This window comes from Rhinatrema bivittatum, chromosome 1 (assembly GCF_901001135.1).
Source record: "Rhinatrema bivittatum chromosome 1, aRhiBiv1.1, whole genome shotgun sequence".
NCBI lineage: Eukaryota > Metazoa > Chordata > Amphibia > Gymnophiona > Rhinatrematidae > Rhinatrema > Rhinatrema bivittatum.
In genome coordinates this window covers 752,069,162-752,093,782 of record NC_042615.1, presented here as the reverse complement: position 1 = coordinate 752,093,782, position 24,621 = coordinate 752,069,162, and the positions used below count along the sequence as shown (strand labels likewise).

Here is a 24,621-nt window from a genome sequence, read left to right as displayed (position 1 = left end):
GACTGCTGCAGCATACTGAGCTGACGATTTTAAAGTATTGTCCACTATGATGCCTAGATCTTTTTCCTGGGTGGTAGTTCCTAATATGGAACCTAACATCGTGTAACCTCAGCAAGGGTTATTTTTCCCTATATGCAACACCTTGCACTTGTCCACATTAAATTTCACATGTAAATTTTAAGTACTCTCATTCCAACTCCCTTAGTCTCCTAAACTTAACTAGGAACTCAATAAAACTAAGATGAAGGCAGCAGTCCAGCAGCAAGAAGGGGGCTTTCCAGTCTTTTGCATTGAGTGTGCACTCCCTTTTGTGCACCCCTTCGTGCATCGCTTAGTGTTAGCCATCCCCCATGTTCTTTTATATCCCTTGTTAACAATCCCCATATTTAAATGTTTAATGTATTTGACAAAGGTAACGCATGAGTTCTTGCAAATTTTGTTTAAATGTAAACCGATGTGATATATAAAATCGAACACTGGTATATAAAAATAAATAAATGTATGATTTTTTAGCCGCCGATGAGAGATTGTATGTGTACACTCGGTGCAAAGAGCTCCTGGCTCTCAGGGAATGAGTCCGATCTCTGGAGGCTAGAGTAGCAGACTTGGAGGAGCTGAGGGAGACAGAGAGGTACATTGATGAGACCTTCAGGGAAGGTCCATATCCACTCTGGCAGCCCCTGTGCTGCCTTGGATTAGAAAGGTCTCCCAGTAGGAGAACATCACCCTGGTGTAGCAGGAAGTGATCCTGTAGCAAGGACCTGCTCTCTAGGTGATGTATTGTCATCTTGCACTGAGGACAAGTCTCCCAGGGCTACTGCCCAGAAGGGAAGGGTTAGGCCGGCCATCATAGTTGGTGATTCAATTATTAGAAATGTTGATAGCAGGGTGGCTGGTGGACGTGAGGACCGCCTGGTAGCTTGCCTTTCTGGTGCGAAGGTGGCAGACCACATGTGTCACCTAGATAGGAAAATGTGGGAGAGAGGTTCTGGAAGCCAAATTTAGGATTTTAGGTAGGAAGCTGAAATCCAGAACCTCCAGGGTGGCATTCTCTGAAATGCTTCCTGTTCCACGTGCAGGTCCCCAGAGGCAGGCAGAGCTCCAGAGTTTCAATGTGTGGATGAGACGATGATGCAGGGAAGAGGGATTCAGCTTTGTAAGGAACTGGGGAAACTTTTGGGGAAAGGGGAGACTTTTTCGAAAGGATGGGCTCCACTTTAACCAGAGTGGAACCAAGCTGCTGGCACTAACTTTCAAAAAGGAGATAGAGCAGCTTTTAAACTAGAACAAGGGGGAAAGCCGACAGTCACTCAGCAGTGCAAGGTTCGGAGAAATGTATCCTTGAAGGATACAAATGAGTTAGGGCATCCCAACCAGAGAGGTTCCATTAAAGCAAACATAGTCCATGTGCCTATATGTAAAAAATCACCGAAGCTACTGATTTCCGAATTATCCCTAACTACTGAAAAGCAGGTTGTTAATACAAACAAAAAACACACTTTGAAATGTCTTTATGCCAATGCCAGAAGTCTAAGAAGTAAGATGGGAGAGTTAGTGTATAGCAGCAAATGATGAGATTGACATAATTGGCATCACAGAGACTTGGTGAAAGGAAGATAACCAATGGGACAGTGCTATATCAGGGTACAAATTATATAGAAATGATAAGGAGGATCAGCTTGGTGGGGGTGTAGCACTTTATGTCCAGGAGGGTATAGAGTCCAACAGGATAAAGATCATACAAGAGACTAAAGGCTCAGTAGAATCTATATGGGTAGAAATCCCATGTGTGTTGGGTAAGAGTATAGCGATAGGAGTATAGTACCATCCACCTAGAGAAAATGGTCAGACAGATGATGAAATGCTAAGAGAAATCAGGGAAGCTAACCAATTTGGCAGTGCAATAATGGGAGATTTCAATTACCCCAAAATTGACTGGGTAAATGTAACATCAGGACTTGCTAGAAACACAAAGTTCCTGGATGTAATAAATGACTGCTTCATAGAGCAATTGGTTCAGGAACCAACAAGAGAGGGAGCTATTTTAGATTTAATTCTTAGTGGAACACAGGATTTGGTGAGAGAAGTAATGGTGGTGGGGCCACTTGGCAACAGGTGATTATAATATGATCAAATTTAAACTAATAACTGGAAGGGGGACAATAAGTAAATCTGCAGCTCTAACACTAAACTTTCAAAAGGGAAACTTTGATAAAATGAGGAAAATAGTTAGAAAAAAACTGAAAGGTGCAGCTGCAAAGGTTAAGTGTTCAACAGGCATGGACATTGTTTAAAATTACAATCCTAGAGGCGCTGTCCATATGTATTCCACACATTAAAAAAGGTAGAAGGAAGGCAAAACGATTACAGTCATGGTTAAAAGGTGAGGTGAAAGAGGCTATTTTAGCCAAAAAAGCATCCTTCAAAAATTGGAAGAAGGATCTATCTGAAGAAAATAGGATAAAACATAAGCATTGTCAAGTTAAGTGTAAAACATTGATAAGACAGGCGAAGAGAGAATTTGAAATGAAGTTGGCCATAGAGGCAAAAACTCATAATAAAACTTTTTAAAATATATCCGAAGTAAGAAACCTGTGAGGGTGTCGGTGGGACCATTAGATGACAGAGGGGTTAAAGGGGCTCTTAGGGAAGATAAGGCCATTGCAGAAAGACTAAATGAATTCTTTGCTTCCGTGTTTACTAATGAGGATGTTGGGGAGATAACCAGTTCCTGAGATGGGTTTCAGGGGTGATGAGTCAGAAGAACTGAACAAAATCACTGTGAACCTGGAAGATGTAGTAGGCCAGATTGACAAACTAAAGAGTGGCAAATCACCTGGACCAGATGGTATGCATCCTAGGGTCCTGAAGGAACTAAAAAATGAAATTTCAGACCTATTAGTAAAAATTTGTAACCTATCATTAAAATCATCCATTGTACCTGAAGACTGGAGGGTGGCCAATGTAACCCCAATATCTAAAAAAGGCACCAGGGGCAATCTGGGTAACTATAGACCAGTGAGCCTGACTTCAGTGCCGGGAAAAATAGTGGAAACTATCCTCAAGATCAAAATCATAGAGTATATAGAAAGACATGGTTTACTGGAACACAGTCAACATGGATTTACCCAACGGAAGTTTTGCCTAACAAATCTGCTTCATTTTTTTGAAGGGGTTAATAAACATGTGGATAAAGGTGAACTGGTAGATGTAGTGTATTTAGATTTTCAGAAGGCGTTTGACAAAGTTCCTCATGAGAGGCTTCTAAGAAAACTAAAAAGTCATGGGATAGGAGGCGATTTCCTTTCGTGGATTACAAACTGGTTAAAAGACAGGAAACAGAGTAGGATTAAATGGTCAATTTTCTCAGTGGAAAAGGGTAAACAGTGGAATGCCTCAGGATCTGTACTTGGACTGGTGCTTTTCAATATATATATAAATGATCTGGAAAGGAATACGATGAGTGAGGTTATCAAATTTGCGGATGATACAAAATTATTCAGAGTAGTTAAATCACAAGCGGATTGTGATACATTACAGGAGGACCTTGCAAGACTGGAAGGTTGGGCAACCAAATGGCAGAAGAAATTTAATGTCTTACGGCTTGGCACTTCAGAGGGCTTACCTGGTAAAGTGTGGTTATTCCTCTGCGGTGATTGCCACCTTACTCCGCGCTCGCAAGTTCTTCACTTCCTTAGCTTATGTGTGGGTTTGGAGAGTTTTGAGGCCTGGTGTGAGGAGTAGGGTGTTCTTCCTCTTTCAGTTAAGATCCCACTCATTTTTTGCAGGATGGGTTGAATAAAGGCCTGGCCCTTAATTCCTTGAAGGTGCAGGTTGTGGCTCTTGTCTGTTTCAGAGGCCTGGCGAATGGTGTTTCCTTGTCGTCTTATTCTGATGTAGCCCTTTTTTTTGAAGGGAGTGAAGCAGTTTAAGTCTCCCTTGAGGTTACTGGTTCCACTTGAGGTTACTGGTTGCCACTTGTGCAGTGTTAACTTGGTGCTGGATTTTTTGGCGGGCCTTTCCTTGCAGCAGTTCACCTTGAAGACTATGTTCCTGGTGGCTATTTGTTCAGCGCGTCGAATTTCTGAACTGCCGGCCTTGTATTGTTGGGAGCTGTTCCTTCAGGTGACTCCGGGGTCATTATAGCTGCGTGTACTGTTCCATCCTTTTTGCTCAAGGTTGTCTCATACTTTCATTTGAATCAGTCCATCTCCTTGCCATCCCTGGATAAAGTAAGAGATGCGGAGGAGTAGCGTCTCTTGCGCTCCATGGATGTCAAGCGACTTGTCGAGCGGTATCTGGAGGGTTCTGAACCTTTTCAAAAGACGGATTGCTTGTTTGTTCTCCATGGCGAGAGTAAGCATTCACTTCAGCTTCGTGGGCTACCATAGCTCATTGGATTAAGGAAGTAGTCATATACGTGAATGCTGAAAAGGGCTCATTCCACTAGGGCTCAGGCAGTATCATGGGCAGAGCTTAGTTGTCGCCCGTCGATATCTGCTGAGCAGTGACGTGGTCCTCCTTACACACTTTTTCCAGGTTTATTGTGTGGATGTGCAGGCCCAGGAGGATGAAGCCTTTGCACATGCAGTGTTTACTGAACCGCGGGCAGCCTTCCACCCTGTTGGGGAGTAGCTTTGGTACATCCCTCTGGTTCTGAGTCCATCTGCATTACGCTAGGAAATGGAGAAATTACTTACCTGATAATTTCATTTTCCTTGGTGTAGACAGATTTGTTAATAGTCCTCCTATGGTGCTCTGGATCCAAAGGGATTACTGGTAAGTGTTCATCCAGTCCCTAGCTTGGGGTTCCTAGAATCTTATGTGAGTTCAGTATTTATGGTTGGTTGAGTAAGAAATTTAGACTTCTTTTAAAAAGGCATTTTATTAAGAACTGCAGCTTTGCCTTTTACAATGTAGTAGGTTGTGATGATATTATGCGGCAACTCAAGTTTGTTTTCTTTTTGTTTTAACAAGTAGGAGCCTGATATTCCAGGCAAAATCAGCTGTATTGCATTATAGGATGATTTTTAAGTAAGATAATTCCAGGGGCTCCCAGACCTATTCATGCTTTTGAGGAAAGGGGTGACTTTAGAGACACTTTAGAGACACTCTTCAAAACAACAGCATTAAAAAATCTTAAAATTACAAACTGCCTGCTTCTTGGCTCCTTTTCAGCTGCTTTTAGCAATATTGCTAGGCTTTCTTTTTGGTCCTAATGCAGTTTTTATTCTTTTACTTTTTGGAATAAAAGGTGTATCTTTTTGTATTTTTAGTATATCTGATTCTGAGAGTCCACATGATACCTGCTGGTGCAACAGGCAACTAATTAACGGATATGTAAAAAAAATTGCTTCAGTCTTTAAGCATTGATATTTACTTAAGGATAAAACCATACATGTATGTGAATGAAACAAAGATTTCAATGGTCTTGTTTGTCTTTATCCAAAAAAATAGGTAAAATAATCTAATTTTACTACTACTGCCTCTTTAGTGATTGTGAAGATATATTTATCATTTTGCTGAGAGAATTCATGGTTTGAAAATAGCCAAGCATAGAAGACAGCAGTATCAAGACATTTAATATCAATTGCCCAATTATTAGCTCCTTGTTCATGCTAAATTCTCACTTCATATTCAAACTGTTGATTGCTTCATTATTTGTTTTTTATTTATTTATTTATTTATTTATTTAATATAACTTTTTTATACTGAGGTTCAGGTTTATATGTAACATAAAATTTTTCAAAAATGTTTCTCATGTCCCAAAGTCCTATGTGTGGGATCAGTGATTGAAACAACCGGACAGTTCTCTGTGCTCTGATACACTGTGAGCTTTGGCTGTTCAATACCCTTTCTGAGCACAGTGTGATTAGTGGAGTGCCTTTCATTCTAGTGGCGCTTCAGAGGTTTTCCTGTCTCCACTCTCCCATTTTTTTTGTATTATGTCTTTTGATGAGATTGTGGTAGCTCTCTTGTGTGAGACATTTAGTTCCTGAAATACACATCTTTAAGGAACACCTACTAATGAATGAAAATAATGTCTTGTTTATTTTTGTAGGGATGATGATGTCGCAGTACAAACTTTCTCAGAATTCCATGCATGGTAGTCCTGCATCTTCCAATTACCAACAAACCACTATATCACATAGCCCTTCCAGGTAATTGATTGTAATCTCTCTCTATTACTATTCTTTAACCATTTTTTGGGGCATTGCTAAATGTTTTGGTGTTTTTGTCTTGAGAATAACAATTTTTTTTTTATTTAAAAAGTCTTATATGCCACAACTTCCAAGATACAAATCAGTCTGGTGCAGATCAATTCTAAAACATCCATAAATCTAGATAATTGAACATTACTATGAAATTTGCAAAACATTTATTCTTAAAAATATGCATAAAATCCATAATTGCAATAACAGTAATGCTAACCCTTATTCATGGCTCCTAATTAACAGTTGCAACTTAATTTGTTGGCGGATGATGCAGGTTGGGATTCTTAGTTTCAGTTTAGATGAAGTTCTTTCTTTGTATATGCAGGTTTGTACCATGTAAAAATACATTTTTTAGAAAGATCTAAAGTTGATTGTCTTTTTGTAGAAATGCAAAATGTGTCAAATTCACGAATGCAGTGCTAATCTGTGTGTAAAATACAGGGTGTTTCAAAAAGATGGACCCATTGTGAAATATTGCACTGAAATTGGGTCCATCATTTTGAAACACCCTGTAGATTTAAGGAAATTAGGTGACAAAAAATGTTTAAATGACTAAATTGCTTACTGAATCGTATTACTCAAAGAAGGGACGATTTCCTTTTGCATAGAAAATAAATGTAAATATTTTTTCTCTGTCAACAAACAAGCATGAATTAGCCATAACGCATGGGCTGATGGCACTGACATGGACTCTGCTCTCAGAGCTCAGTAAAATATTACTGAGCAGTTGCGGGACTTCCCGCACTGCCTAGTGAAGCCCTCCTTCCCCCGTCTGTCTTCATCTGAATTACTACATGGATGTGTCCCAGTCTCTCTCTCAAATTTTTTAGCTTTTGGCCTTGTGCCTTTTTTCTGTCTCGTTGCTTTCTATTTTCTTGTTTCCTCAATAGCCCCTCAAACAGAAGTTTGCATTTCCAAGTTAAAAAAAAAAAAATATATATATAGACAAAGAAGATGAACAGAGAGAAATCCAAGGCCAAGAAGCCCATGCTCTGTGGCTTCAAGGCTTATATCTATGGGAGATGGATGTCTATTACAGAGAGGCACACTTCCTGCCATCACTGCCTAGCTCTGGCCCATGACGCCTCGAATTGCTACAGCTGTGGTTGGATGTCCCCTAAGGAAAATGGAGGCTCTAAAGAAAGTGCCAGCAAACCCCTAGGCCTCGGTGTAAGCTGAACAGCGGAACTGCTTCTTGTCTGAAGCAAGGCATTGTCAGGCTCTTGACACAAGGGATCAAAGTGAGTTTCCTCCCTGTTTTCTGCCCGTGGGTGCAAGGGAAGACATTCCCTGCCCTCCGTGTGACTAGTGACTGACTCCTGGATCTGCTTCAGGTCAGGGGTTGAGCATGGTGTGGAAGCCTGCAGCACAAGGTGCCAAGAAGACTACCCAAAGGGTTCTCCTTCAGGCCTGTCCACCTTGGAACCAAAGAGAGAGTCATTTCTGTCAGGGAGCTATATGGGAGCTGGCCCCCTCCTCAATGATAAGAGATATGGTGTCATTTGGCACAGGATCCTTTATTATTTTTTTTAATGCCAAAGTTTCCTGTGGCGCAGAGTGATTTGTTTTACTTGCACCTGGGGCCAATCAGGGTGCCATCCGTGTCCTTGGTGTAGAATTCATACTCTTGCGCACAGTCACCATGCTCAGTGTGATGTGCCAAAGTGCTGTCAGTTGTAATTGGACAGAGCGCTTCAGCATATAAGCTCAGGAATCCTGCTGCTGAAGTTAGGGCACAGTGGAAGGTGAAGGCGCAGCTGGTGCCATCCTTTTACGAGGGTGCTGTTTGAAGGGAAGTCTCGACTTGGGGTGGCTCAGAGCCAGCTGCTGTCACATTACAAAGTTCTTTCATGGTTGTATAGACTGCTCATAGTAATGATGAACTGATATGTGTCTCTGAAGAAGATGTCTCTCCTCCAACTCCATTGCAGAAGGTTCCCTAGCCTCTGGGAGCCCAGTTGACAGAGTTAGTGAAGAATTAGTTTGCCTGCTTAAGCATTAGAGACCACAGAGGGAAATTAGAACCTGTCCTGTCCAAGATGTCGGAATTTTTCCCAATATGGCCACCCAAGGACTTTCCCTACTACTTTGCTCTCTATAAGAGCTTCCGGATTTAGGAGTAAGTCATCACCATCAAGTGGTGGATTCTCCTCATTTAGGATCATCCCCTCATGAGTCAGAAAGATGACGTGGACTTATTTTGAGGTCTTACCAGTTATTCCCCCTCAGAATAGTGGGTGTCACCTCAGTCACCCTCATCCTCATCAGGGTTGTGGCTGAGTGTTCTCCCACGGTCAGGAGAGTAGGAAAATTCTATGGCATAAGAACATAAGATATGCCATACTGGGTCAGACCAAGGGTCCATCTAGCCTAGTATCCTGTTTCCATCTGTGGCCAATCCAAGTCACAAGTATCTGGCAAGTACAAAAATATTAAATAAATCTCAAGCTACTATTGCTTATTAATTAATAGCAGTTTATTGATTTTTCCTGTAAGAACTTATCCAAACCTCTTTTAAACCCAGTTACTCTAACTTCTGTAACCATATCCTCTGGCAATGAATTCCAGAGCTTAACTATGCCCTGAGTGAAAAATAATTTTCTTCGATTTGTTTTAAATGAGCTACTTGCTAATTTCAGTGAGTGACCCCTGGTCCTTCTATTATCTGAGAGAGTAAATAATCAATTTACATTAACTTGTTCAAGTCCTTTCATGATTTTGTAGACCTCTATTATATCCCCCCCTCAGTCGTCTCGTCTCCAAACTGAACAGCCCTAACCTCTTTAGCCTTTCCTCATAGGGCAGCTGTTTCGTGCCCTTTATCATTTTGACTGCCCTTCTCTGCACTTTCTCCAGTGCAACTATATCTTTTTTGAGATGTGGTTACCAGAATTGGCCACAGTATTCAAGATGCAGTCTCACTATTGAGCGATACAGAGGCATTATGACATCCGTCCCTTTATTTACCATTCCCTTCCTAATAATTCCTAACATTGTTTGCTTTTTTTGATAGCCACAGCACACTGAGCCGACAATTTCAATGTATTATCCATTGACGCCTAGATCTCTTTCCTGGGTGGTAACTCCTAAGATAGAACCTAACATTGTGTAACTATAGAAAGGGTTATCTTTCCCTTTATGCATCACTTTGCACTTGGCCATGTTAAATTTCATCTTCTATTTGGAAGCCCAATCTTTCAGGGTCCTCTTGCAATTCATCACAATCCGCTCAAGATTTAACTACTCTGCATAATTTTGTGTCATCCACAAATTTGATTACCTCACTTGGCATATCCCTTTCCAGATCATTTATAAATATACTAAAAAGCACCGTTCCCAATTACAGATCCTTGAGGCACTCCACTATTTACCTTTTTCCACTGTGAAAACAGACCAGTTAATCCTACTCTCTGTTTTCTGTCTTTTAACCAGCTTGCAATCCACAAAAGGACATCGCTTCCTATCCCATGACTCTTTAGTTTTCTTAGAAGACTCTATTGCGGGACTTTGTTGAATGTCTTCTGAAAATCCAAATACTCCACATCTACTGATTCACCTTTGTCCACATGTTTATTCAACCCTTCAAAAAAAATGTTTGTGATTTGAGGCAAGACTTCCCTTGGGTAAATCAATGCTGGCTGTGTCCATCAAACCATGTCTATCTAAATGTTTTGTGATTTTATCTTTATAACAGTTTCTACAATTTTTCCTGGATCACCTCTGGATCCCTTTTTAAATATCGTGGTTACATTGGCCATCTTCCAGCCTTCAGGTACAATGGTGTAGGTTACAAATTAATTGAAATAGGACTGAAATTTCATTTTATAGTTCTTTCAGCATCCTGGTGTGTATACAATCCAGTCCAGGTGATTTACTGCTCTTCAGTTTGTCAATCAGGCCTACCCCATCTTCCAGGTTCACTGTGATTTGGTTCAGTTCATCTGAATCATCACTCATGAAAACCTTTTCCAGAACAGGTATCTCCCCAACATCCTTTTCAGTAAACACGGAAGGAAAGAAGTAATTTTAATCTTTCTGCGATGGCCTTATCTTCCCTAAGTGCCCCTTTAACCCCTCTATCATCTAACTGTCCAACAAACTCCCTCGCAGGCTTTCTGCTTTGGAAATATTTTTAAAAGTTTTTATTGTGAGTTTTTGCCTCTATGGCCAACTTCTTTTCAAATATTCTCTTAGCCTGTCTTATCAGTGATTTACATTTAACTTGCCAATGCTTATGCTTTATCCTATTTTCTTTTGCTGGATCCTTCTTCCAATTTCTGAATGAAGATCTTTTGGCTAAAATAACCTCTCTTTCCTCACCTTTTAACCATGCCGGTAACTGTTTTCCCTTCGTTCCACCTTTCTTAATGCGTGGAATACATCTGGACTGTGCTTCTAGGATGTTGTTGTTTGTTTAAAAAAAAAAAAGCCACGCCTGTGCACACTTTTTACCTTTGTAGCTGCACCATTCAGCTTTTTTAAAATTATTTTTAACATTTTATCAAAGTTTCCCTTTTGAAAGTTTAGCGCTGGAGCTGTGGGTTTACTTACTTGTCACCCTTCCAGTCATTAATTCAGGTTCCCTACCTGACTTGCCTCAGCATATTACTACTCTGCAGGATCTTTGCTACTGCAGTTTCTTGGATGAGTTGGTAAAGATGCTGTTCATCAGTGTCAGGAAAGAAGAGGACTCAAGAACAGATGTTTTCGGGCTTGGAGCAGTGAACATTTACCAAGCAGCAGAGGATATGGAGGAATGTGAAAAGCACCTGATTCGTTCCTCTTATAATGCTTTTGATGCTGGGGCCATCTTCGTCCGCTATTTAGGAGCCCAACAGTTCGTGTAGCGGTGAGCAGGTGGCTTCCGAGAGGATGTGCATGATTGTCATGTGGATGTTCCTTGCCCAAGGGTAATTTATTCAGCAACAAAGAGACTGTGGCTTTGTTTAAGGAACATAAAGCCACCTAGCAATCACTATCAGCTGTACTGAGGGACCATCTGACCCCTGTCTGCTAGTATTTTCCCTACAAGTGTTCATTCTTCTAAAAAGATCCCTTCTGCTCTTTATAACGTCTTTGAGCTCCTACCACTCTTCAGCAGCATTAACTGCTGCCTGCCCAAAGTCAACACAGGGAGAGACGGCATCAAAGGCTCAATAGCAGAAACAGCTAAAATCTTAGACTAGTTTTTATGCCCTGCCTCCTCCAATGAGGGGAAGGATTGGAGTGGAGGAGTAGTCTAGTGGGTTAATGCAACAGGCTGCAAACCAGGGAAGTCAGGGTTCAAATCCCTCTGTCTCTGCTTTTGACCTTGGGCAAGTCACTTCACCTTCCATTGCCTCAAGTAGACACTTAGCATGTGAGCCCTTTGTGGACAGAGAAATTACCCTACAGTGTCTGAATGTAATCTGCTTTGAAGTGCCAATATAATATAAAAAAAGAAAAACCAAACAAACTCAGTCCTCCATTCTGGAATGGAAGTCAGTGAGTCTTGTTGCTGCTGTGGTAAAGTGTTGGCAATTTCCTGCACTTTTTTCCACAGATTTCCAATGCTTTTTGGTCCTTTCCAGGAGGAGCAGAGGAATGTGGACGCAACCGTTTGGATTTTTTCTGTGCTGACTCTACCACTACAGAGTGGTGGGGCAGTTGACTTATGAAAGCCTTTCTATTGACTGATGGTACAGTACCTGGGTGGTCCCAGAGTCGATGTAGAAGATCAAGTAGTACTTCGTGTATTGGTATCGCCATTATTTCTTTTGGAGGATCCACAAATTGTAGAACTTCCAACATCTGGTGGCGAGCGTCTGCCTCCGTAACCAGTGGAAAAGGGATTGTTTCTGACATCTCCTTTACAAAATTGGCAAAGGGAGAGGTCTTCTGGAGGAGAACACCGCCTCTCTTCCGGGGGTGAGGGCTCTGAGAGCAATTTCTCGGAAGTATGGGAAGAGTCATCATCAGAGGATTCATCTTCCCAAGGATTGTAGGGGGCTTCCCCTTCTCCCTGTGGGCCTCTCGAGGGAGGAAGCACATCAAATCCAAGAGGTCGGGAAGATCTCGATGGAGGCTTAAATGGCATTGACGGAACTGGCATTGGCATCGATGGCATGGAGGCGAATGAAGTACGCTTAGGCCTCGATATCCCTGATGTTCCTGGTATAGGTTCTGGAGGGATATGGCCGGAAACCATCTCGGCTTCCTCCGAAGAACCCAGTATGGGGATTGGGACCTGCGGAGGCCTTGATGGATGATCCATCTGTGTATCAGGTGTCTTGGGGCGAGTCGATAAAGCACCGATGAGTGATCTAGGCACTCGAAGAGCAGTGCGAACATCGAGGGGGCCAATTGTGGTGCCGGTATGGGGGTTGTCACCAGTGGCAAATGGATGCCCCAAAGGGCTTTTAGCACTGCCTCTTGGACCATTTCGTCCAATTCCCCCTTTGAGGCTGGCATAGTTAGCTCTGTGCCTGGGGTAGGAGGCAGGCTAGGTGTTACTGACTCCTCCACAGGGATCTGTGGAGGCTCAGTACCCAGCACCGATATCGGTGGGGAACGCCTCAGTGACCTGGGTCCAGAGGAGGATGGGGGCTCCTTTCCCTGGGGTTTCTTCGTAGGCGGCTCGATAGCTGTCTATGCTGCTGTGGAATCGGTGCCAGTGTTGGTGTTTCCCTCTATGCTCGGCCTGGTCTTTCTCCAGCACCGAGGATGATGACGCCGATGTCCTTGAGGGGGTCGGTAATGGATGGTCACCCGCCCCGCGATGCTGCTGGCTAGGCGTCCCCGAGGTCGATGGACCCTTTTTGGACTGCAGTGCCCGAGTTGGAGACGATGGAGCTGCGCGCTTTGAACCAAAGAGCTGCCCCATTTTCTCCATTCAAGCACGGTGTCCCTTCGGGGTCATCTGTGCACAGTTCTGGCACCGATGAACATCATGCGAGGGTCCTAAGCACAAAACACAAGTTTCGTGCGGGTCCGTAATGGACATGGTCCTCGGACATTTGGGGCATTTTCTGAATCTGGTCGCCGTTAGGAAAATATTTTGGCGCATGCGTGGTCGATGACCATCGGGCACTGAAGAAAATGCTGGCGGGAATCAACCGCAAAACCCAGGGATTTCACTTACCAGGCATTGGGGGGAATGGATGTCGATGGGGGACCCCAGTGAGGGTAATTTTATGAAGAATAAACTTCGAAAGTTCTGTGAGGAAAAGTTGTGCGAATTTCTCACAGAGCTCCTAACTGCAAGGCAACTTGCTGCACAGAAGAAAAGAGACTGAGGGGGGGACCCCTGGTGGCTGCAGGGTTAGTGGCAGGCTGGGCATGCTCAGTGTGCCAGTCAAAGTTCTAGAAACTTTCCGTGACAGGGCTCCATATGGGAGGTCTACCATCCTGCTTGTCTTGGGAGAATGTGGTGTTTTCAGTGCTCTGTGTTCTCACCAGTTCTATTCAATATATACCTCAAACCACTGGCACAACTAACCCGTTCTTTTAATGTAAAAGTCTATATTCAGATGATGTCTGGCTCTTTCTACCAGTAGACCCAGACATGCCGTCAGCCATAAATAAGCTCAGCACATGTTTACAACCTCCAAGAATGAACAAAAAACACTCTCTGAATTCCAACAAAACTGAGTTTATTTGGGCACAAAACAAATATAGATAACTATGAACTCACACTAAAAATTCAAGTCAAAAGTCTTGAATTCCTACTGGACTTGGAACGCATGTTCCTGCAAATCCAGGTGGTGATAAAGAGCTACTACTTTTATCTAAATTAAATTAAATTAATTTAAATAAATCTACAAAATTTACGAAGACTTTGCTGCTCATTGAGAAGACAAACCTGCTCACAGTGGTGTATGTCACAGTAACCACACGGATCTCCTACAACATACAATAAGTGTGTAACAGACAAGGCCCTCCACAAACTACAGATAATACAAGACTCTAGTGCATGACTGATAGAAGGATGCAAAATACCCAATTATATTACACTTGTCCTTACAATATGGGAAACCAGCGTAGTTTTTGTAAGAACAAAATTCAAAACACTGGTACTGATAATCAAGACTCTGAGGAGATAGCCTTTCCTACATCTGTATATATGCCTTCTAGACCACAAAGATCCTTGGTAGGATCGTCAGTGTCAATTCCATCATAAAAAATAATTAAAAGGACACCCACAACAAATCCTTCATGGGTGCAGCTCCAGCCCTCTGGAATTACTTTCCAGAGGAACTCCATAAGAACATAAGAAAATGCCATACTGAGTCAGACCAAGGGTCCATCAAGCCAAGCATCCTGTTTCCAACAGTGGCCAAACCTGGCAAGTACCCAAAACCAAGACATACAAATAAACGCCCGGTTCTTCTGTCAAGCTTTTAGTGTCAAACCTGAAATACAAATATATTAAATCATAGGACACCTGCCTGGATCACTACAAAATGCAGGGAGAATTGTTATGTCAACTGGTAACAGAACCAACATAGTAGGGAGAGATATTGGACTTGGTGCTTACCAATGGGGACAGTATCTGTAATGTATTTATTTATTTATTATTTTTATATACCGACATTCATCTGAGGTATCACATCGGTTTACATTCAGGTACTGTAGGTATTTACCTATCCCCAGAGGGCTTACAATCTAAGTTTTGTACCTGAGGCAATGGAGGGTAAAGTGACTTGCACAAGGTCACAAGGAGCAACAGCAGGACTCGAACCCTGGTCTCCTGGTTCGTAGCCCACTGCTCTAACCACTAGGCTATTCCTCCTCCCTAATTTAGTGGATGATCAGCTGGGAACCAGTGATGACTTGGATGGTGTGGTTCAGTATTGGGGTACATGAGATGAAGGTTCATTCAAAGGCAAGGGTCCTAGACTTTAGGAAAATTAACTTAGAGTCATAAGCTGAATCTAGGGGAAGTAGAAGAGCAGTGGACAAAACTAAAAGGAGATGATAGGTTAGGAAAATAAATAAAGGAAAGAGGAAAAAGAGGCCACGATGGTTTTCTAAAGAAGTAGCTGAAAAGGTAAGGGAGAAAAGGTTAGTGTTCATAAACTACATAAGATCACAGAAAGAGATAGGCAACAATATCTGGAAAAGCTATAAGAAATTGAGAAATTAGTCAGGAATGCAAAAATTCAAACTGAAGAAAAAAATAGCAAATTTGGTAAAATGGGGGGACAAGAATTTTTGTTTTAGATATGTTAGTGATAGAAAGTTCAAAAGTAGTATTGTGAGACTCTGAGGTGATGGAGAGGAATATATACAAGCTGATGACATACTTCTGTTTGGTGTTCACTGTGAAAGGGCCTGAAGCAAGACCACATAAAACGAACGCACGTGAGATTGGAAGTGAGGAAAATCTTAATTGATTTTCAGAAGTGTGTTTGTGAGGAGCTAACTAAAGTTAAAACAGATAAGACTAGGCTGGATAAGATACATCCACAGGTACCATGGGAATTTAGAGAAGTTCTGGCAGCTCCGCTGGCTGACCTTTTTAATCTTCTTTAAAGTCAGGAGTAGTTTTGAAGTTGGGCGAATGTGGTTCCTATTCATAAAAGTGGAAATAAGGAGGAGGCTGGGAACTACAGGCTGGTTAGTCTGACCTCTGTGTTAAGCAAATTAATGGAATTGCTGCTAAAACAGAAAATAGTGCAGTTTCTGGAATCCCATGGATTACAGGATCCAAGGCAGCATGGTTTTACTATGGTAGATCTTGTTAAACGAATCTGATCAGGTTCTTTGATTAGTTGACCAGAATGTTGGATCAAGGGAGAGCATAAGATGTAGTGTACTTGGATTTTAGTAAGGCCTCTGTTAGAAACTGGTTGAATGGGAGGTGAGAAAAGGTAGTGGTAAATGGAGTTCTTCCCGAAGACAAGGGAATTTACAAGTGATGAGCCTCAAAATCGGTCCTTGGACCAGCTCTTTTCAACATTTTCAAGAGTGATGTTGCAGAAGGATTGTCTGGAAAGATTTGTCTTCTTGCCGATGATACCAAAATGTGCAACAGGGTAGACAGCCAAGAAGTTGTGTAAAACATAAAGAAGGGATCTGGTGAAGTTTGAAGAATGATCTAAGGTCTGACAGCTAAGAATTAAGGCTAAAAAATATAGAGTGAGGCACTTAGGATGCAAAAACCATGGGAGAGGTACAGTATTGGGGGTGAAATTCTTCAAAGCATGAAAAAAGAGTGGGATTGGATGTGATTATATCTGAACTTAAGGTGGCCAAACAGACATATAAAGCAATAGTTAAAGCCAGTAAGATGCTTGGCTGCCTAAGGCGAGTAATGGTCTGCAGAAAAAGGAGGTGATATTGCCCCTGTGTGACCTCATTTGGAACAATGTGTACAATTTTGAAGACAGCACCTTTGAAACAGGCAGATACAGTAAAATCGGCTTGAGAGCCGGCGCTCCGAGGCGAGCGCCCGCTCTCCCAACGCGTGCCCAGGCCACTCTTCTGGGCGCGCGATCCATTATTTAAATGAGGGCCCGTGGTAAAAAGAGGCACTAGGGACACTAGCACGACCCTAGCACCTCCTTTTTGACAGGAGTGGCAGCTGTCAGTGGGTTTGACAGCCGACGCTCAATTTTGCCAGCGTCTGTTCTCAAACCCGCTGACAGCCACGGATTTGGAAAATTGATGCCGGCATAATTGAGCGTCCATCTTCCGACCCGCAGGCCGATTTTAAATTTTTTTAAAATTTTGGGGCCTCCGACTTAATATCTCTAGGATATTAAGTCGGAGGGTGTACAGAAAAGCAGTTTTTTTCTGCTTTTCCGTACCCTGGCGCTGGCAGAAATTAACGCCAGCCTTTGGGCAGGCGTTAATTTTTGAAAGTAAAATATGCTGCTTCGCTGCACATTTTGCTTTCTGGATCGCGCAGGAATAACTAATAGGGCCATCAACATGCATTTGCATGTTGCGGGCGCTATTAGTTTTGGGGGGGGGGGGGGGGGGGGTTGGTTGCGTGTTTTCGACGTGCTATTACCCCTTATTGTATAAGGGGTAAAGCTAGCGCGTCAAAAACACGCGGCCAAACCCGGGCTAACAGTGCGCTTCACCGGAGCGCTTTGTACTGTATCGGCCCGTATGGAAATAAACCGGTTGGAGTCAGTTCAGTGGGTGTCTACTAAATTGGTCAGTAGTCTCCATTCTAAAATGTATAGGAACAGACATAAAGATTTAAACATGTATACCCTACAGCAGGGGTGAGCAAACCATTTGAACCATGGCCTCCTTTCCATTTATGCAAGTGGTTGGGACCCCTCAAAATGGGTGAAGGGTATTCACCAGGCAGCCCACTGCCAAACAGTGGATCAAGGTCCTAATTTTTTTTCTCTTCGTTATTGAAAGGAGTAAGCTCATACATACACAGACATAGAGAGGAAGACATCCCATACCCAGACAGATACAGAAAAAAAACCAGATATCTCATATCCAGACAGCTTACACTCAAACTGACAGCAAAATAGAAACCCAAACACACACAAACAGATGCAGACAACACACACACAGTTGCTCCATACCCAGAAAGACACAGACATACACCCCAGTCAGATGCACACACTGACGCACAAGAGAGAGACAAATCCAACACCCAAACAGGCAAAGAGATAGACCTTTATTATACCTAGACAGAAAATTATGGAAAGGACACACCACCCCAGTTAGAAGACAGACACACCCCAAAGAGAGAGGCATTGACACACTACACCAGGGATGGCCACCTCCAGTCCTTGAGTGCCACAAACAGGCTGGATTTTCAGGATAGCCATAATGAATATACATGAGATAGATTTGCATACAATGGAGGCAGTGTATGTAAATCTTTCTTGTGCATATTCATTGTAGATATCCTGAAAACCTGTCCTGTTTGTGACACTCTAGGACTGGAGTTTGCCATCCCTGCACTACACCAAAGCAGACATACCATACTCACAGAGAGACAAAGGCAGACAGGACCACATTACATATGGAGACAGTCTACTCCAGTGGTTCCCATCCCTGTCCTGGGGACCCCCCAGCCAGTCGGGTTTTCAGGACAGGGTAGGGAACCACTGGTCTACTCTCACACACTCACACTTTCACAGACTCTCTCTCACTCTCACTTTTTTTTCCCACTGTTTTTACAAATTATTTTTTTTTTAGGATATCAGAATCAAATACAACATAATATATTGTGAAAATCACTCACATAAAGTTCTGACATCCTAACAGTATTTATAACATTTTATTCCCCGTCCCGAAGACCCTATCCTCCACTCCTCCCCCCCCTCCCCCAGCAACGTCAACAGGCTATCCCAAACACTTGCTATGACTAGGACCGATGGAATCAGGAAAATGCCAGATTGAAAGAGGACAGTGATTTGCTGGATGCTGGTTCAGGTAAAGGGAATAACTGTTGTAATAGCATAGGGAAGCGAGCAATAGACCTTGTACCAGATGTCCATAAACCATTTCTTCTTTTTTACTGTGAAAGAGGAAAGCAATGATCCATATTCCAGCTGATATATAGTTCAGACATTTGCGCCTTCCATAATGCCCCATCTGGTGGTGCAGAGTCTGTCCAACGCAACAGAATAAATTTATTTGCTATGAGGCAGGTTTTCGCGAAGAACAGTATATTATCATTGTTCAAGGATAATTCTCCATCATCATTGTTTAATAAACAAAATGCACAGGACTATGTAATCGAGGTTGAAAACATATCCGAGACTAATAGTCGTACTGTTTCCCAGAAGTCTTGTATCGCTTGACAGTCCCAGAATGCATGGATCAAAGAGGCAGGGTGCTGGTTACATTTCCCACATATATCTGAGGATATTAGTCCCATCTGATATGCTCTTTGTGGGGAGCATACTACTCTATGGAACAGTCTGCCTTGCATTTCCCTCAAGTTCACATTGTTAGCTTAGGAATAGAAATATAACAATCTTTTAACATCTGATATCTAATTCTTCCCGCACATCCCCTTGCCATTTTGGTACCAAATCTATCAGAGATGTTGTACATAATTATATTTTGGCAAAATTTGTATAATAAAGGCAATGAGCCTTGCTTCCCCTGAAACAACCTGAGTAGACATTGGTATGGCAGATTTTTCAATGGAAGCTCACTCCCTTTCATGAGTCGGGTTACAAAGGCACTTAACTGAGCATAGCCTAAAAAGTGTATACTCTTTGGGCTCAAATATGCCTGCATCCCCCCAAGATCTAAGAGCCGCCCAGTCGCAGGGTCCAAAAAGTCCCCAAGGACTCCAGCAATTAAGGTAGAAGAAAATCCTCAGGAAAAGAGCTCTTAGAATTTTATCTTCAGATTACCTCTAATCGGATATTGCAATGACACGTGTGTGGGTAACTGTAAGACATTTCGGATCTCTACCCAGGACGCCTCATAGTGAAAACTAGTTGAGCTTTAATGCCTAGACTGGTCAGCTCTCTCTGAGACAAATGCAGGACTAACTTGGGATCCACCGGATTACAAATGGCAGTGATCAATGCATAATCTGTGTATTCGGAGGTACCTTATAGCCAATCTCCTAGGAAACCAAGGTTTGCTGCCCAAACGTACCATCGGAAATCTGGAAAATGTAATCCCCCCCTCTCCTTTGGGGCCATCAGAACCCCATAAGCCATCCTCGCCTTTTTCCCTTTCCGTAGAAAGATCATAATACTGCGCTGTAAACGCTTTAAATCCTTACTAAGTAAACCCATGGGGAGCATGTTTAACAAGTAAAGTAGTTTCGGGGCTATTACAATTTTTATAACAGCAATCCTTCCATGTAAGGAAAGAGGGAAATTTTTCCATGCCGCCAACTGGCCTTGAATCTTATCCAGAAGGGGATTTACATTACTAGAGTACCACATGTATGGAGTTTAACACCAAGATATTTTATTGTATTTCCAGCCCACTTACCTGGGAAAGCAATCCAATAATTTTCTAAGCCACCCCCAATATCCAAGGCTTCAGTCTTATCCAGGTTTAATTTAAATCCGGATACTACCTGATGAGAATATCTGTAATGCGATAGAGAAGGATGTTCTAGCTTTGGACAGTAATTGCAATAAATCATCCGCTAATAGGAGGGTTTTATAATGACGGACCCCGACCGGTATACCCTCTATCCCAGGATGTGACCTCAAGGTACTAGCCAAGGGTTCCACTAATAAGATGAAAAGTAATGGGGACAGAGGGACACCCCTGCCTAGTTCCTCTGCATAAGGGAAATTCATCTGAAAGAGTGCCATTTACCAAAATGCGAGCCGTAGGGTTGGTATAAAGTGTGGTAATATAATCATAAAGTTTACCCTGCAAGCCAAATTTGAGAAGGACCTTCCTCAGGAAGGACCAGGACACCCTCTCGAATGCTTTCTCAGCATCACATGCGACCAGAAGAGTTTCCTGGACACCTTTTGGAGTGACAACATTCTAGCGCACAAAGCACTTTATGCGGGTTCACCATTGATCGTCTGCCAGCCACAAATCCTCCTTGATCTCCTGCTATTATTCCTGGCATGATTCCTTTTAACCGGTTGGCCAGAATCTTAGCGTAAATTTTAATATCTACATTCAGAAGGGAGATGGGTCTGTATGATCCTGTTAGAAGGGGGTCCCACCCAGGCTTTGGGAGGACAACTGTGGTCGCTGCTTTCAAGGAGGCTGGCATTTCCACGGCTACACACATGGCCTCGTACATCCCCAGCAATGCATCCGGGATCTCTTGACTCAAAATTTTATTTAAAAAAGTGAATCGAACCCATCAGGCCCCGGTGCTTTCATTGCTGGTAATGTCCTTATGGCGTCTGTGACCTCGTCTAGCAGTTTTGCCTGAATCAATTTAAGACGTTGCTCAACAGTAACAGCAGGGCATATCACCTGATCTAAAAATTCTTGTATGAGGTCAGGGTCAGCTTCTTCCACTGAGTATAACTCATGATAATATCCTGAGAATACCTGTGCTATGTACAAATTGTTTTATTTTTGCTTTTTCCTTAGTTTGCTCATCTTTATTTTTTCATGTTTTAATTTACTTACTACTTTTTTTTATACACTTTTTGTCTTTATTCTCCCTTCTCCACCTCCTCACTGTCTACCTTCTACTTCCTCATTCTCTCTGGCCTCTTTACTGATTCCCATTCCTTACCTCACTACTTTTGTTTCCTCTTGGCTGGCAGCAGCTGTGATCTCTGCCCCCAGCTAGGGACCTGGCAGCAGCAGGAATTCCTCCCAGGCTGAGGCCTGAGGATGGCAGGGTTCCGGGGTTGTGGAACACTTCAGTGGCTGCACCCATATACAGTTCTGCTGCAAAGTAAACATTTCCCCAGATGGTCCCACTACAGCAGAAGCAGCAACTCTCCCCATCCTTCCAAAAGTAACACATAGTTCTTGGAGGAGAAGTCCATTAACTGCTATTAATCAAGTTCACTTAGGGAATAGCCACTGCTATTAATTGCATAAGTAGCATGGGATCTTCTTAGTGTTTGGGTAATTGCCAGGTTCTTGTGGCCTGGTTTGGCCTCTGTTGGAAACAGGATGCTGGGCTTGATGGGTCCCTTGGTCTGACCCAGCATGGCAATTTTTTATGTTCTTATATAGCTAAACTATGGTATGTTTTACAATGATGTCACTAAGTTCTGGCAGCTCCCTCCCGCTTGAACTTGCAGTGCCGCCACAGCACCAAGACTCTGTATAGCCATATTTTTCTTCCCTGATTGGGCAGTCACCTTCAGGATTGTTTAGGCTCCCCAGTTTGCTCACACCTGTCCTACAGGAAAGGTGAGATAGGGTAGATATGATAGAAACTTTTAAATATCTCTGGTTTACATGCACAGGAGGCTTTAGAATGATGGGTCATGGGATGAAGAAGAAAGGGGGTAGACAAAGGAGTAATCTTAGGAAATACTTCTTTGGAGAGAAGATAGTGAGTATATGGAACAGCCTTCCAATGGAGATGATGGAGACACAAACAGTACCTGAATTCAAGAAAGCATGGGGTAAACACAGGATCTCTGCGGGGGTGATGGGAATTATGAAGCTAAATTAGTTGGGCGGATGGGCAGACTATATGGTCTTTTTCTGCTGTCGCTGTTCTGTTTCTATTTTGATACAGTAGTATTTTTCTAAATTAAAGCTCTAGCATTTTCTACTGTTTTGTTCCGAAAATTAGTATTAATTGCATCTTCTGTTACCAATTTGAAATGTTACTTTGCTGATATTTAAAATTGTTTATATACCTTTTGTATTGTAAAGCTAAAGACCTTGGCCATCTGCTGCTATTCTAATGTACTGTAATCCACATTGGGTGAATTTCATATTAAAAATAGTCAGTGATAAATCCAAATAAAAATTAATAAGTGCTTCTGCTGTGCAGTCCTCAGCTTGGGACTTCACATGTTATGACTAATTCAAGCCTACTTGATGATGGAGAAAGTAAGTTTGCTTATCTATAAACATGATTCTACATAGAGAGCAGGATTAATTAGCCACACTCAATACTCACCTGCCTCCTGAAAAGTCAGCTTACCTCACTAAAGCTTAAGCTCTGGAAGAGAAGACTTATGAGGTAGCAGCGCATGTGGGAACTCCCATGCATACTCAGTAAATTTTTACTTAGCTCTGAGAAATGGGTCCGTTTTGGTACCATCAGATAACCTCACCCTACATGTTATGGCTAATTCATCTTGCTGCCTACAGAGAACCCTTTTTATGGGTACACAAACTTGCTTTTTTCATAATTTGATGGGGAGAGGGCATATGTGTAGTGGGAAGGGAATCTATGCCCTTTTAATCCCCCTCACCCCCACCTCAATCTATTAGTAAGCAGCTCAAGAAATGTGGTCGGTCTGATTGTTCACATAAGGGTTAAAGACATGCAGAGGGATAGTACAACAGATTTTTTTGGTTCTTTAGCCCAGGTTATAATGAAATTTGTTTCACTAAATTTTTCCTCTCAAAGAGTATTTAACATTACAAATGCACCACTGTATATTGGCAGGGGAGTGTTTTGTTTAGCATTCTGTCTGGTCAATTAAGTTAAAATGCAACTTCAAATCAAGGTTGCTGAACTTCTGCTGAAATGTAGTTACTAAGCAGATAAGTTTGGCTCTGTGGGCCATTGGTTGATCAGCCCCAAGTGGACTACTAGATAGTGGCATAGGAGAATTTATAAGGTACTACCTCCCAGTCTTTCTTCCCTTGTGTTTCCCTTGATGTTGCTGTCGTCCACATTTATGAGCCTCTTGCTCCTCCTGCCCACTTCTATATTTCTACACTCCTATTCTCCATTTCCCTATATCTTCTACCATCTTTCTACCTCATCCTCCTTGTTCCCTTCTCATTCACTTAAAGTGCTCCCTATGCATCTTACAAGCTGTCAGATCCCAACTCCCTTCACCCCACCAAAGAAAATATGTAAAAATATAATTTGATATATATTAATTTTATAGTCTGGGTTCAGAAGATAAAGCTGACCAAGTATAATAGTGTAACTTATTAATAATTTCAGGCACAGTTTTAAGAACAGTTTTAAAATGTACATACAATATGATTTTAAACAAAAAAAATCCAATAAATTAAGAAGTTTAATAGCTTTGTTTTCCTCACTGTTCAACTTTCCTTTTCCATCTCATAAGAAATGTCGTGGTAGGTCGGATGAAGATCCATCAAGCCCAGCATCCTATCTCGGATAGCAGCCAGTCTTGGTCAGAAGTACCTGGCAGATCCAGTGCAGTAGATCTGTTTCCTGTTACACACTCCCAGGGATATTAATAACTTTCTGTAGTCTACTTGGCTAATAATGTTTTATGGACTTTGCTTACAGGAACTTGTCCAAGCCTCTGTTAAACCCCACTAAGCTGGTCATCTTGACTGTGTTCTCTGGCAAAGGATTCCACAGCTTGATTGTGCGCTGAGTGAAAGTACCTTCTACTATTTGTTTTAAAATCTGTTTGTTAGTTTCTTGGAATGCTCCCTTGTTTTAGTATTATTTGAAAGGGTAAATAACTCTCCTTTATTTATTCATTCCACTCCACTCCACTAATGACTTTATAAATTTCTATCATATCCCTTCTTAGCAGTCTCTTTTCCAAGCTGAGGAATGCTAATCTGTGTAGCCTCCCATCATAGAGGAGCCATTCAGTTTCCTTTATCAGTTTTGTTGTTTTCTTCTGCACCTTTTCTAGTTCCTCAAGGTCTTTTTGGAAATGGGGCGATCAGAATGGCACACAATACTCAAGCTGCTGTTTCACTATGGGTCTATACAGAGGCAATATATTTTTTGTTTTAATCTCCATTCCTTTTCAGATCGTCCTAACATTCTATTTTCTTTTTTGACTGCTACTGCACACTGAGCAGAGGATTTGTTTTTAATACTTTATCATTTTTAATCAAATTACAAATT

General features: G+C 42.1%; 1 protein-coding gene across 4 annotated transcripts in view; it reads left to right on the top strand.

The window, feature by feature from the left end:
* The window catches only part of NIPBL (NIPBL cohesin loading factor), a 1,214,062-nt gene that overhangs the window by 275,063 nt on the left and 914,378 nt on the right, over positions 1 to 24,621 (top strand). For all 4 annotated transcript variants that reach the window (XM_029578690.1, XM_029578673.1, XM_029578682.1 and 1 more), the window contains exon 5: positions 6,062 to 6,161. In XM_029578690.1, coding sequence (XP_029434550.1) covers positions 6,062 to 6,161 — 100 coding nt within the window. The remainder of the gene's footprint in view (positions 1 to 6,061; positions 6,162 to 24,621) is intronic.